Genomic DNA, 13,170 nt, shown 5'->3' with positions numbered 1-13,170 from the left:
ACCCGAGCTAGGTTCCTGATATCAGTATGATAGAAAGAACTGATTCCCATAAACTCTAGTCAGTCATCAGTCTCTGTCTCTGTCTCTGTCTCTATCTCTGTCTCTCTGTCTCTCTCTCTCTCTCTCTCTCTCTCTCTCTCTCTCTCTGTCTCTCTCTCTCTCTCTCTCTCTCTCTCTCTCTCTCTCTCTCTCTCACACACACACACACACACACACACACACACAAATGAGTAATTTTTAAAATTAAAATAAAACAAATAGGACTGAAGGACAAATCTGAGTGGTCGTGAAATATATTCTGAGAAGGACCTTGGATGGCTGTACACTTCCTGGTTCACACCCCAGCTCTGCCGTTGCTACATGAATGACACAGGGTCCTTGGTTTGCCCATGTGTAAGAGTACACACTAGTGGTAATAGTATGTGCTTCATAAAGTAGCTGTGAGGGTTACTCAATAGATGTAAGGGACTTTAAAAAAAAAACCTGTCTATTCTGTAAACATTACTTGTTAGTGATTTTCTTTTCATCCTCATGTCCCAATTGTCACACAGTTGACTGCACATTCCACTGCTGACAGACTCCACTGAGACCTCCAGAGCAACCACTAGCAAGAGGCCAGAAGAAAAGCAATAGCTCATCGTGACTAGGCCACTAGTTTGAAATTGATACCCATGTTTGCATTCAGTCTGGCAAAGCAGCCAACTCCAATCCCATCTCTTCTAGAAACTGATGCACAGGAGTCACTAGAGCCCTGAGGTTCAAGGCCAGCTTTGACAAAAATACAGCTAAGTTGGAGAAGGCCAGACAGGTTGTACACACCCGTAATCCCAGGACTTGAGAGGCAGAGGGATCGAGTATGAGGCAGCCTGATCATCTGATCTGCAAAGTGAGATCTGGGCCAGCTAGGGTTACATAACAAGACCTCATCCAAGAAACAAACAAAAAGCACAGTACCCTAGAGGCCTAGAGGATGTAACTCAGTGGCAGAGTGCATGCTTCTTCAAGGACCTGAGTTCAATCCCAAGCATTAACAAAACAGCAAAAACCTAGAAATCCTCATCATGTGCTGCATATCTGCCAAACGTCTTCTATTGCCTCTAATCTGTACCAGATGAGTTTTAATAAGAAACTGTAGCGTCCCCACCCCCAGAAAGCCAAAGCCCCGCCTTCAACAGAAGTCACCTGATTCCAAACAGGGATTCTACTAAGATCATCCATGGTGTGTGTCGGGGGGGGGGGGGGGGGGGGAGGGGGGGGGACACAGGCCTGGGGGTCCAGGGAAAGAAACGTGCTTAGCTCTCACTCCAAGCTGAGCCAAACCATTCTGGTTTACCAGGCAATTCTAGGAAAGTAATTAGTCCAAGATGTGAGGCAAACTAGAATCGCCTCCTTTGTGCCGGAGTGGAATCTGACTTGAGGAGGACAATGTTGGCTTTATTTTGCATGGGCGTTCGGCTTGGTTTGGGGCCACAGCAGCTCTGGAAGTCTTAGGAAAACCAGGAAGAGGGCCTCAGGCTGGCACTCCAGAGCCAACCCCAACCCTCCCACAGAAGTCTCTCATCTGTGGAATCGTCTCTTGGTGGAACAGTCTGGCAACCTTTGCAACGTTTCTGCCCTGGCTGCCCAGATGGTAGGGTAGGATGCAGAGGTGCAGCGATGCTTCACTGTGAAGTCTGTGGACAGGGGAAACCACCCAACCAGCCTCATAGCTCTACCAAGCCTCCTGATGAAGGTGGGGCAAAGTTGGAGGAGTTGAGATGTGAGGGCAGAAAACACAGTAACAACTCCCTGTCAGGCACTCAGGTTTCTCCTTTCCTAAGCTTCAAGGTGCTCTCAGGGTGGGTGAGGCATTGCTTAGAGATGGAGGAATATCCTTATGGGGAAAAGCTAAAGCTGATGTCCCTGTCCCTACCCTCCCAGCCCATGAATTGCCATGTCCCTATACAGAAGCAAGTAAAACCCTGCCCCAGCCTTTCCAGGGTGAAGCTGAGGCCTGAACTCATAGCCTTAGCCACTAGGCATATCCTGTTCTCGTTTCCAATTCTTCCTCTGGGACATTCAAAGGGATACAGACCTCAACCCATCAGGTTGGGGACAGAAACACAAGACTTTCTGCTGCCCAGGGTTTGGACTCCGTGGCCTATCAATGCAGGCAAGTGCTCATCTGCCAAGCAGACTCTTGGTCCAAGGCCCCTCCCTGCCTCAAAGAACAGAGCCTGCTTTGAGCTGGAAAGTGGAGGTGTTTCCTGTTCCATGTTAAGACACTGCTTACAGGACCCTCGTCCTAATAAATCAAACATGTATGGGGGCAGACCTTTTTCCAGGCTGCAGGGACCTCTCAAAAATCAAGACCTTAAGATACTTATTCAAAAAAAAAAAAAGAAGAAACGTATTTATATTCTGTGTGTGTGTGTGTTTGTGAGGGGGGCGGAGGAGATGGAGACTAAGAAACAGAGAAAGAAAGAGAATAAGACAGCCTTGGCTATCTGCGTCCTGCTGAGGTCTTATGACACCCTTGGAAGGGCACAGTTAGGCTCGCCAGTATAGGTAGTGAGAAGTAGAGCAGTGAGAGACACTGGTTCTACACCCCTATTTCTGAGTGACTTTGGGGAGGGCCCTCAGCTTCTCTGGCAGTAAGAGGAATTGTCCTGGGTCATGTAGAAAAAAAAAAAAAGTTTTCACTGGCGTGTTTTATGGACTCTCCCAAGATAGTAACTTGTTCTGTTTGGTTTTTTTGTTTTGCTGTGCTGGGGGTTAAATTCAAGGCTGACTCCACCATTAGCCCAGTAGTTTTCTATTGTTTGTTTAATGTCTTTATTGCATTCATGTGTTTATTTGGGGGCAGAGAGGGCCACAGCATGTGTGTGCAGGGGGTCAGAACACAACTTTTGGGAGTCAGTTCTCTTCTTTTTATGTTCTTAATGCCCACAAAGACAGCTGCTAAAAAAAAGAAAAAGCCAGTGATTCTGTTAAGTTGCTTTGTTCATCACAGCAGCAGACTGTGTGTGCAGTGGTGTTTAGATTAGGCACAAACAGCATGCAGGGTGTGTTGGGGGCTGCAGATGCCTTAAAGTAGCACCCCACCACCACCCGTCAGTGACCCACAAGCCTCTATGACTGTTTCTTGCAGTCACCTCTTCTCCTGTGCGAGTTTCTTCATTGCCAAGGCAAGAGTTGGTGCCTCCAGAAGTTTGTAGCTCCCTCTCAGTATAGTGGTTGCATTTGTTTTCTCTGTTTTATGAGCTGGGCTGGAGTGGATAGTAGGCATCCTGCCTGCAGGCTTACGTGTTTATGCTTGCTGGCAAGGAGAAGAAGGGAGTCAGCTGGCCTGCAAGAAGGCTGGAGCTGAGGCATTTAATAGGGCCAGATTCCTATGGCCTTTTTTTTTTTGTTTTTTTCTTTCTATTTTGTGTTTTCTTTATCAACAGATACTAAAGTGGTAGGAATAGTTAACGTTTATGGAGAACATACCACGTTCTCAGTGTTCTTCTGCTAAGTACTTTGTGTACAACTTACAGCTGCCTTGGAAGGTTCTCCTATAATTTAGACCCATTTTGCTCATACGGAAATTGTGACTATAAGAGGTGAAGCTATGTGTACAGTCACACAGGTTTGACCAGCCAGCCAGTCTCCCTCCAGAACCATCCATTCTGTCTCTGGGCTGTAGGTTACTGCAACGAAGAGGGAACTGAAGAACATGAACGGACATTAATGCAACCCCTCCTTTATCAGAAGGCCAGGCCCATAAAAGGCAGTGGCCTGCCTGAGGGTCCATAGCCAGTTCAGTTGCACTGAAGCCACTAGAACGTCCTTCCAGTGAGGATGCTGCCCAGGAGGATGCAGTGTCCTCAGGAGTGTGTGTGAAAGCCCTGTGCCACATCAGTCCTCACTGGACTGTGTGCCACCAGGACAGAGTTTCCAGCCATGGGCAGTGTTGTCCTTACACACTATGCTAGCTGTCCTTTCTCCTGCCATGATCAAATACCCTGACTATCTCATCTCACAAGTTACAGTCTGTCACTGAGGGCAGCCAGGACGGGTAGCCAAGCAGACGCCAAGAACCACGGAGGAGCGTGCCTACTGCCTCGTGCTTAGCTGGCTTTCTTGGTAGCTTGTCCAGACTGATCTGCCTAGGGATGATGCTATTATCCCACAGTGAGCTAGGTTCCCCCACATCAGTCCTTGACCAAGACAGTTTCTCACAGACATGGCCACAGGCCAATCTGACCTGGGCAGTTCCTCAATTGAGAGTCTTTTGTCCCAACTATCTCTAGGCTATGTCAAGTTGACGATGAAAACTAACCCCTGGCTCAGTGGCACCCCGTATGGTGGCACATACTTTTAAGCCCAGCACTCAAGAGGCAGAGGGAAGCAGATTTCTGTGAGTTTGAGGCCAGCCTGGTCTATATAGTGAGTTCTGACCTAGCCAGGGCTTTCAGGGATTCATAATGAGACCTTGTCTCCCCCAGCTGCCCCCCCCACCAAAAAAGACCAAACAAATAAAAACTCCTAATCAGCACAGGTACCTGGTGTGGTCTTTTGAGGCAGAAGTCCTCAAATTGTGACCACCCTTGGGACAGCCAGAACACTTGCTGGGAGAGTAGAGAGTCAAATTTATTTTAAAAGAATGTGGGTTTTGTTTGTTTCCTTCTTTTTGTAGACCAGGCTGGCCTCAAACTCACAGAGATCCACCTGCCTATTCCTCCCCAAGTGCTGGGATTACAGGTGCGCACCACAACATTTCAGCTTGCTTGAAAAGAATGTGATATTTGATTTTCACAATGACCCAGGGAGTTTTCCAATGGCTTTGTTTGTTTGTTTGTTTTTGCTTTTTGTTTTTCGAGAGCGGGTTTCTTTGTGTAGCCTTTGTTGTCCTGGACTCACATTGTAGACCAGGCTGGCCTTGAACTCACAGTGACCCACCTGCCTCTGCTTCCCAAGGGCTGGGATTAAAGGCATGCGCCACCATGCCTGGCTCCGATGGTTTTTGACGTGATATTAGCACTGTGCTAGCTTTTGGAATGCTCATGTGTTTATGTGTTTTTGCATTTTCTCTGTTTTACTTTTTGTTGGTGTCATCAAATAAGATCAATACAGCCCTTTGAGGGTTTCAGTGACTTTCTGTAGTGTAAAAAGGGACTTGAGACCAAAAACACCCAAGAACGGGGCCGCTGTGAGGTATTGGATCCAGCATTATCTCAGCAGGCAGCCGGCTGCACAGAGGGGCTTTCTTCAGCCTGACTGGGGCTCCTGGCCCCGGCCCTGCAGCCAACTGCCTTTCAGCACAAAAGGGCTCCCAGCCAACTTCAGCTTTGGGAAGCAGCAAAAAGTGGGATGAGGAAACTGAGAGAGACATTGAGGAAGACACACATCAGTCACCCTCCATCTCGCTCCCCCACATATTTGCAATCTGAACCTGTAGCATGACTGTGGAGGTGGGAATTTTTATAGGGATTTTCCAGAATATCACATAATGCAGGCTTGCTCTTCTTACCATGCCCAGTGGGCAGGATGAATTAGTAGAAAAGAAACAGTATTCTGGAAACCCGGCCCAGGAAGAGGATGTTACCAGAAAGGATGGCTTATCATTTTACCTGCCTAAGGACCACAGGTGGAGGGTAGGGGTGGGTAAGCCATCCTTGACCTGAACAGGTTGGTTGTTGTGTCAAGGTCAGCTTTGTTTGGAGACAAGGCATTCACTAATCTCCACCTTAGAAGCAGAGGGATAATTTAGATTTCTAGAGTGTTAATCAGGGTTCAATTCAGGAAACAGAAATCGCTTTAGGTATTTTAAACAGGATGGGACCTAATACAGGGAATTAGACACTAACCAAACCGCACAAAGGACTTAGGGAGCAGAGTCTAGACCAGCTTCCAGGAACAGCTCTGCACTGGGTTTGAGCATTTTAAGTCCTTGGAGAAGTGATTTAGGACTGAGATTTTGTTGTTTTCACTACTGCTGTCTCTGCCTCTAGCACACAAGAGAAATAGAGCCCCGACACAAGGAATGCTATAGGAAGAGAAAGACTTCATGCCTCCTGTCATCTGGTCTGCTGGCAAAAACAGCAGAGACACAAAGGTGGCCTCTGCCTCTTGTTACTTCCGGGATCTTATAAAGCAGGATCTTACTTATAAAACTGGATTTGCATCTAGAATCCCAATTGCAAAGGAGTCTGGGAAGTGTAGTTTTCAGTATTCTAGTCTCTAATCAGGGTGATGCAATGGAGACTCAGCCTTTCCTCAGTATACATTTCTGAGGCTATCCACACTGAATCCTCTGTTTAGTGAGCTGATGGGGCACACATAGGGAGAGGGAATGAGTGAGGACCACTGACTAGGGCTTGTGCTTCCTGAACATCCCCTTGGAGCTTGCCTTAGAGCAGTGGTTTTCAACCCATGGGTCATGGCCCCTTTGACAACCCTCTATCTCCAAAATACTTACATTATCATTTATAAAGTATCTAAATTACAGTTATGAAGTAGCAATAAAAATAAGTTTATGGTTGGGGGTCACCACAACATGAGGAACTGTATTAAAGGGTTGCAGCACTAACAATGTTGACAACCAGGGGTTTAATAGCATAGCTAGGCTTGGTGATGCCTGCAATCCCAAAATTTAGGAGGCTAACATGAGTAGTTAGAGGCCAGCCTAGGCTACATAGTGAGACCATAGTGAGACATACACTACATAGTGAGACACACACACACACACACACACACACACACACACACACACACGACACTTAATGGCTATACTTTGCTCTTTGTTGTGGTTAACTACAGTGGAAAAACATGAGGGACCAGCCTCCGGTGCTAATGTTTTAAGTAAAGACTTCTCTGTGGGCTAAGGATATATGTGGAAGTGTCCCTCTGTGCTGCCCTCCAGCCTCATAATGCCAGAATCAGAAAATTCACAGATATTTGGGGGGATTTCAAGTGGACATTTTTTAATTGGGGTAGGTCAGACAGTGATGATTCATGGCCTTTTTCCCTCCTAGATTACACAAGTTCTCCTAAATAGTCCCAATTTCTACACAAATCAACACCATGCCCTTGAAAATGAGAAACATAATTTTTTTTGAGACAAGGGCTTCTGAAGGCCAGAGTAGCATCACACTCACTTTATAGCCAAGGGTGGCCTTGAACTCCTGATCGTCGTCCTGCCTTCATCTCCTAAGTGCTGGGGTTACAGGTATATGCCACCACCCTCGGCTCCAGATGTGATAGATCGATGCCATTCTTAGCTGAAACATGACTTGGTCCAAGTAAAAACCTGCACGTGTTGTGCTGAGTAACAGGTGCTAATCCACAGTTTCAGTCTTGTCAACATACATTTGTTGATAACCTGTTGGGTCAGGACCCAGGCTGGGTAAATACAGAGATGAGACCTTCCTGACCGTAGGCCAGTCAGAATGACAGGACACATGCCACCCTGCAGGAGAGTTCTAGCAGGCTGTGATAGTAGACCTGAGAGGCTGCCTGGACAGAGGCAGTATTGGCACTGAGCTCTGAAGGATAAAGCGAGGCTCGCCGGGCTACTCTCTGAGGCCCTGTGCTGAGGAGCCCCCTTCTGTGTACGGTGAAGCACTGCACTCAGACCTGACCTCTCTCTCTGCTGCCTCACAGGCCCTTCATGCTGCTGCCACCACTGATGGAATGGATGCGGGTGGCAATCACCTACGCGGAACACCGCCGCAGCCTCACCGTGGACAGTGGCGATATCCGGCAGGCAGCCCGGCTGCTGCTACCAGGCCTGGACTGTGAGCCCCGCCAGCTCAAGTATGGAGCCCGGGAGAAGGGGAACATAGCATCCGTATCCTAACACCTACAACACCCCCTCTGCTCCCTGCTTCCTGTAGTGGCTGGGTGGGCCTCGGAGCAAGGCTAAAGGGCACCTGAGTGGCACTAAGTATCCTCCACAAATGCCACAGCCAGGTGTGGGAACAGCTTTGTTCTAGGCCTTGGCTGTGACCAGTGGGCTGGAGAGCACGCACAGGGCGAGTCTGGGGTGCTGACTGATTGGGGAGGTTCTTTTCTCTGTTCCTCTATCCACCACGGTTTCCTTGTGTCAGGCCCTGTGCTGAGCTCTTCTGTTCTCTGCCTGATATCTTGGTCGTTGTGACAACTTTAAAGAGGGCTCTAATGCCCGCTCAGTTACAGATGAAGAGACTGCAGGTCGCGAGGACAGCAGCTCGCCCATAGAGGTGCCTAAGTTTGAGACCAGGTTCATACCTTCCCCAAACTTGTGCTCTATGCCTCCCACGGTAACCCTCCTGCAGACAGGTCTGCTGCAGAAGCTCTTTGAGGGGGAGCTCCTGCTGGCCAGCCCTGGCCTGAGGGTGCCTTGTTTCCCAACTGTGCCCAAACCAGGTTCATGAGTTTCCCATACTTTGACCTACTTAAAGGACTCATTTAGAATAAATGAGTCTGGTTTGCCCTGTGTAAACAGAGGTTTTACTATGATGGTTCTTAGTAGGTTGTGTTGATTGTTCATGGCATTCTAAGCCTCTTCCTGCCATGTCTTTGATACTTTAGGGCCTAACCAGGCAACCTGAAGAGACACAGAGGGGCAAAGATAGCTGTTGGCCACAATGCCCACTTGATGGGCTAAAGGTCAGCCTGCTTTGTGAAAGCTTTATGTAGTGGCCAAGTGCTAAGGCCCAGGCACTGGCCCACGATGAGCTGCTTTCTCCTCAGTGGGGTCCCTTGATAGGTTATTTTGATCTAAGAATTTGATCCCTGACAGCAGACAGGTCTGAAGGGCTCAGTCCAGTGCCTTAGCCCATGTATAGAGAAGCCAGACTTTGCACTCTCTGGGGGCAGCGGTTCTCAACCTAATTCCTCTCCTAGCTCCAAAAATGTTTACATATGATTCATAACAATAAACCAAACAGCTATGAAGTAGCAATGACAATGATTTTATGGTCAGGGGTCACCCCAACATGAGGAACTATATTAAAGGGCCGCAGCATTGGGAAGGTTGAATAACCAGTGCTCTAGGGCAAGAACAGAGAGAGCAAGGCCAGTCATGGCTGACCGCTGTACAGTCCTCCCACCCAGCCGGGCCCAGCTGCGCCTCGTGCCGCAGTCTCACCCACACGCCTCCTGCTCTCTCCCGGGCAGACCCGAGTGCTGCTTCAGTTCCTTCCGGAGGCTGGATGCTCGAGCTGCTACTGAACGGTTCAACCAGGACCTGGGCTTCCGCATGCTCAACTGTGGGAGAACAGACCTCATCAGCCAGGCCATCGAGGCCCTGGGCCCAGACGGGGTGAACACAATGGATGACCAGGTACCTTCTGTGAACTCTTCTAGGCCAGCCTTAAAGACCAACTCAGACTTGACACATCGCTGGGGTAGGAGAAATAGTCCTAGTGCCTGCATCCTGGTCAGCTCTGAGCTTCAAGCTCCTGACAGACGCTAGCCTGGGCATCCCTGTACCCCTAGACAACTATGGTAGTATGTCTTCTGTTTCCCTGGCTGGAAGGCTGGCAACTGTTCTGGATGAGGCAGGGTTAAGGAAGAGCCCAATAGAGACAGCTCAGTAGCAAGCTGTGGAGTGTAATCACTGGTGTATGGATGTGTGTGTGTGTGTGTGTGTGTGTGTGTGTGTGTGTGTGTGTGTGTGCGCGCCACTCAGTAGCTCCAGAGGAAACGTATTCTCATGGGATGACACTGATGAGGAGAGAGTGAAAAACCAGCACATAAGGCAGCAGTGTGGGACAACTGGAACCAGTACTCAGCGAGCTGTGGGAGGGTGCCCACAAGCTCAAGGCCAGTGTGGACTACAAAGTGAGTTCCCGTCACAGCAAGACTGAATGCTGAGGACGAAGCTCAGTAGTAGAGTGTTTTCCTAACACGTGCAAGGCCCTTAGTTCAGTCTCCAGCAGCAAAAGAGAAAAAAATGAGGGAGATGACAAACATATAAAACAAAGAGTGCAATAATGAGAAGCTACAATGGGTAAAACAGGAGAAAGGGAGGGAAATACAGAGGGCGGGGTGAATTCAGATTTATAGAAGAGACGGTTGAGGCACCTGCAAAGTCAGAAGACTCCAGCCCATGCCCGCTGCGGAGCGTTCGGGAAATCAGTTGCTGCGTTCCAAATGGCACTGTGCGGTTTGGAAGCCCCACCCAGAAGGCAGGGGACAGCCAGGCTACCATGGAGGGTCAAGCCCTGGGTCAGATGAAATGACACTGTGCTCCACACAGAGACTGGAGCAGCAGATGAGGCAGGCGGCCAGGGTGCAGGCACAGACGCAGGGCCCCTGTGGAAGCCGTCTTCCCGACGATCGCTTCCGCAGGGGATGTAGTGTCGAAGCCCAGGCACTTAGGCTTCAATTGCTGGACGGCTTTAGTCTACCACGTCACAGCTGAGGTATCTTGACAAGTTGCCCTGCCCCCGAAAGGACCTTGCTTTCCTCGCCTCCATGGTAGAACAGCAGCGCCTGCATGTAGAGCCGTTGGGAGAACTTTCCATCAGTGCTAGTAGATGTTCACTGTGGATCTGGTCGATATGATTATTCCTGTTGTTGCATTGCTTTCAAAACAATGGTGGTTAGCCCTGAAATCTGGTCTCTAGCCCCACGTGTGTGCCTAAGTGAGGACAGCACAAAAAAGCAGCTTCCCTTCCCCAGCTCTTGGCCAGGTTTATGCTCTGAGTGTGTACAGATGTGTGGAGAGAAGAGTCGTGATGTACCTGGTGTGTGCGTGCACATGCGTGCGTGCCTGTGTGTGTGCGTGCCTGTGTCTGTGTGCATGCCTGTGTCTGTGTGCGCGCTCGCATATGTGCATGCCTGTGTCTGTGTGCATGTGCATGTCTCTGTGTGTGTGTGTGTGTGTGTGTGTGTGTGTGTGTGTGAAGTGTGGAACAGAGCCAGATTTCCATCATGCTGTCACTGGCTTTTCTGTAGACACTCAGCATTGTCACTCCCTGAACCTTGGTATTTACAGACAGATGCATAGGTAAACAGTCTGCTCGCCCCATGATTAATCTCAAGCCATTTCCTTATCTCCAGGAACTAGACAAGGATTTATGAGCTGAGACGATCTTTTCTCCACACAAATAACCTAATAAATAATATCACAGAGCACCAGACAAATGCGTGCCAGGATCCAGCTGTGGAATGCACTTTTCCACCATTACCTTTGCCATCAGGCTCCCCGTCAGGGAGACAGCCCTGCTAACTGCTCACATTGATACAGCGAGCGAGTGGAGACAGCTTACAGTGTGCTCTGGGCCGCTCATTAGCACTAGACATGGTCAAACACCTCCAAAGATGCTGCTGAGCACAAGTGTCAACAACTCACGTAGACCTGGGTTCTGATCCAAGTTCCAGGTCTTGCTTGATACCAGGCCTTGGACAGTCAAGTCCCCTTCTCAATGAGCACACAATGAGGATAACAATAGAAACCCGCCCATAGGACCAGCACAGCGATTAAAGGAACTACTGCATATAAGTCACTTCCACAGTGAGTCCAGGCACTGGCCTGCCATGCATTCTTGTGTGTAGCATGACAGGTGCTGTTAATTAGCTCTCACTTGGGGTTGTAAGCTTACAGTGTATGTACTGAGCACTCAGTGTTTGCTGATACGCTCCCACAACGAACAGAGGCACACAGGTTCCTCATTCTAAGATGAATACACTGAGGCAGAGAGATGAACACATTAGGCCCGGAAACTGGCTACAGTACCCACCATGTAAGCCACAAATGTTTACCCCTATGCTGTCCCTGGTGCTTGTGGAAATGCTCCCTCATTAGCCTTCCAGAGCCCTGGGCCCTGGGAGTTTAAGATGCACGAAGCACACACAAGATAACTCCCAAGGAGCAACTGGGCGGAGATCTGCAGGCTGTGTGATGCTGTGTTCTGTGTCTGATGATTCAGCATCTGCCTTTGATTCCCAGGGTATGACGCCGCTAATGTATGCCTGCGCTGCTGGGGATGAAGCCATGGTCCAGATGTTGATTGATGCTGGAGCAAACTTAGACATCCAGGTAAAAGGAAACTCCTGCTCCAGGCCCTAACCTGCTTAGAGGCCACTCCAAGATCTCCAGCAGCCAGGCTGGGTGTGGTATTTTAAGCATCCTCAGTAGATGTCTCATTAGACTGAACATGTGCACAAAGACGAAAGGAAAGAGCCAGGCCTGTCGTCCCTGAAGACTATGAAGACTATGGAAAGAAGATCCCAAGTTTGAGGCCATTCTGGAATACATAGGGAAGCCCTGTCTGAAAACAAGTCAGGAGAAAGAGAGATGGTGGTGAGAGCGAAGAGCACTTCCCTCTAGATTTGGATTGCAGAGGGAGAGAGAGAATGGCCGGAATTCTATTTTCACAGCCCTTGTCCTCTGTTACCAGATTAATCCTGTCGCTGCCTCCTTCTGATGCATAAAGTGCTCCCCTTCCGTTTTCTTTTGTTCAGGCAGACATCACTAGTTGGAGACTTACTCTTTTCTTTTGAACCTTGTCTACACAAGTGCTCTCGGCAGACATTACTAAGCAAATGCAGATACGCTTAATTTCACCATCTTTGCAGCATGTGTCTTTAGCTAAAGTACCCACGTCATCTGCTCTGGAATGTCACCTGTGGAGGAAATAGTGATGATTTGTTGTATTTTTCAGGTTCCAAGCAACTCTCCTAGGCATCCTTCCATCCACCCGGACAGCAGACACTGGACCTCACTGACATTTGCGGTGCTGCATGGGCACATCTCTGTAGTGCAGGTGAGCTCCTGTGAGGTGTGCCATGTGCCTCAGCTTCCCAGGTGGGCTCCAGGCCAGGGCCCCCCTGTGACCAACAGAGCTCACCTGACTCACCTCAGGAGTGGGGTTAGGGTAATTGGAAGAGGAGAGCCAGCCCAAGAGCGTCTCTCATAGTGAGTCCTGAAAGACCTAGACTTCAGTCTACTCCATTTTACACCTGCAATCCTCTTCCGTGCACAAGCTCTTTCCTCAGAGCTGGCTCTGCATCATGGTGCCCTTCTAGTCCTTCCCCTCCCCATCTCCCACTTGCTGAGAAAAGGCAGATGGCACAGCTCAGAAGTTGAGCTAAGCCGCATTGTTGCCCACCTCAACGTGGGCCGCCATAGCCGGCATCACAGTGACATGACACTCGGTTCACAGAGCTGCCCCCTGGGTGGCAGTCACTCCCTGCTCCTTTTCCAGGATGCAAGGT

The 13,170-nt window shown here is 49.2% G+C and overlaps 1 protein-coding gene across 1 annotated transcript in view; it reads left to right on the top strand.

Moving 5' to 3' along the window:
• ABTB2 (ankyrin repeat and BTB domain containing 2) overlaps nt 1-13,170 on the top strand; it is a 160,147-nt gene that overhangs the window by 134,469 nt on the left and 12,508 nt on the right. Inside the window, exons 4-7 of the mRNA XM_084774970.1 lie at nt 7,627-7,779; nt 9,124-9,289; nt 11,903-11,992; nt 12,618-12,719. Of these exons, the coding sequence (XP_084631096.1) occupies nt 7,627-7,779; nt 9,124-9,289; nt 11,903-11,992; nt 12,618-12,719 (511 nt within the window). The remainder of the gene's footprint in view (nt 1-7,626; nt 7,780-9,123; nt 9,290-11,902; nt 11,993-12,617; nt 12,720-13,170) is intronic.

This window comes from Acomys minous, assembly GCF_964271855.1.
Source record: "Acomys minous genome assembly, chromosome: 3".
NCBI classification, from domain to species: domain Eukaryota; kingdom Metazoa; phylum Chordata; class Mammalia; order Rodentia; family Muridae; genus Acomys; species Acomys minous.
This window is presented reverse-complemented; position numbering and strand designations above follow the sequence as displayed.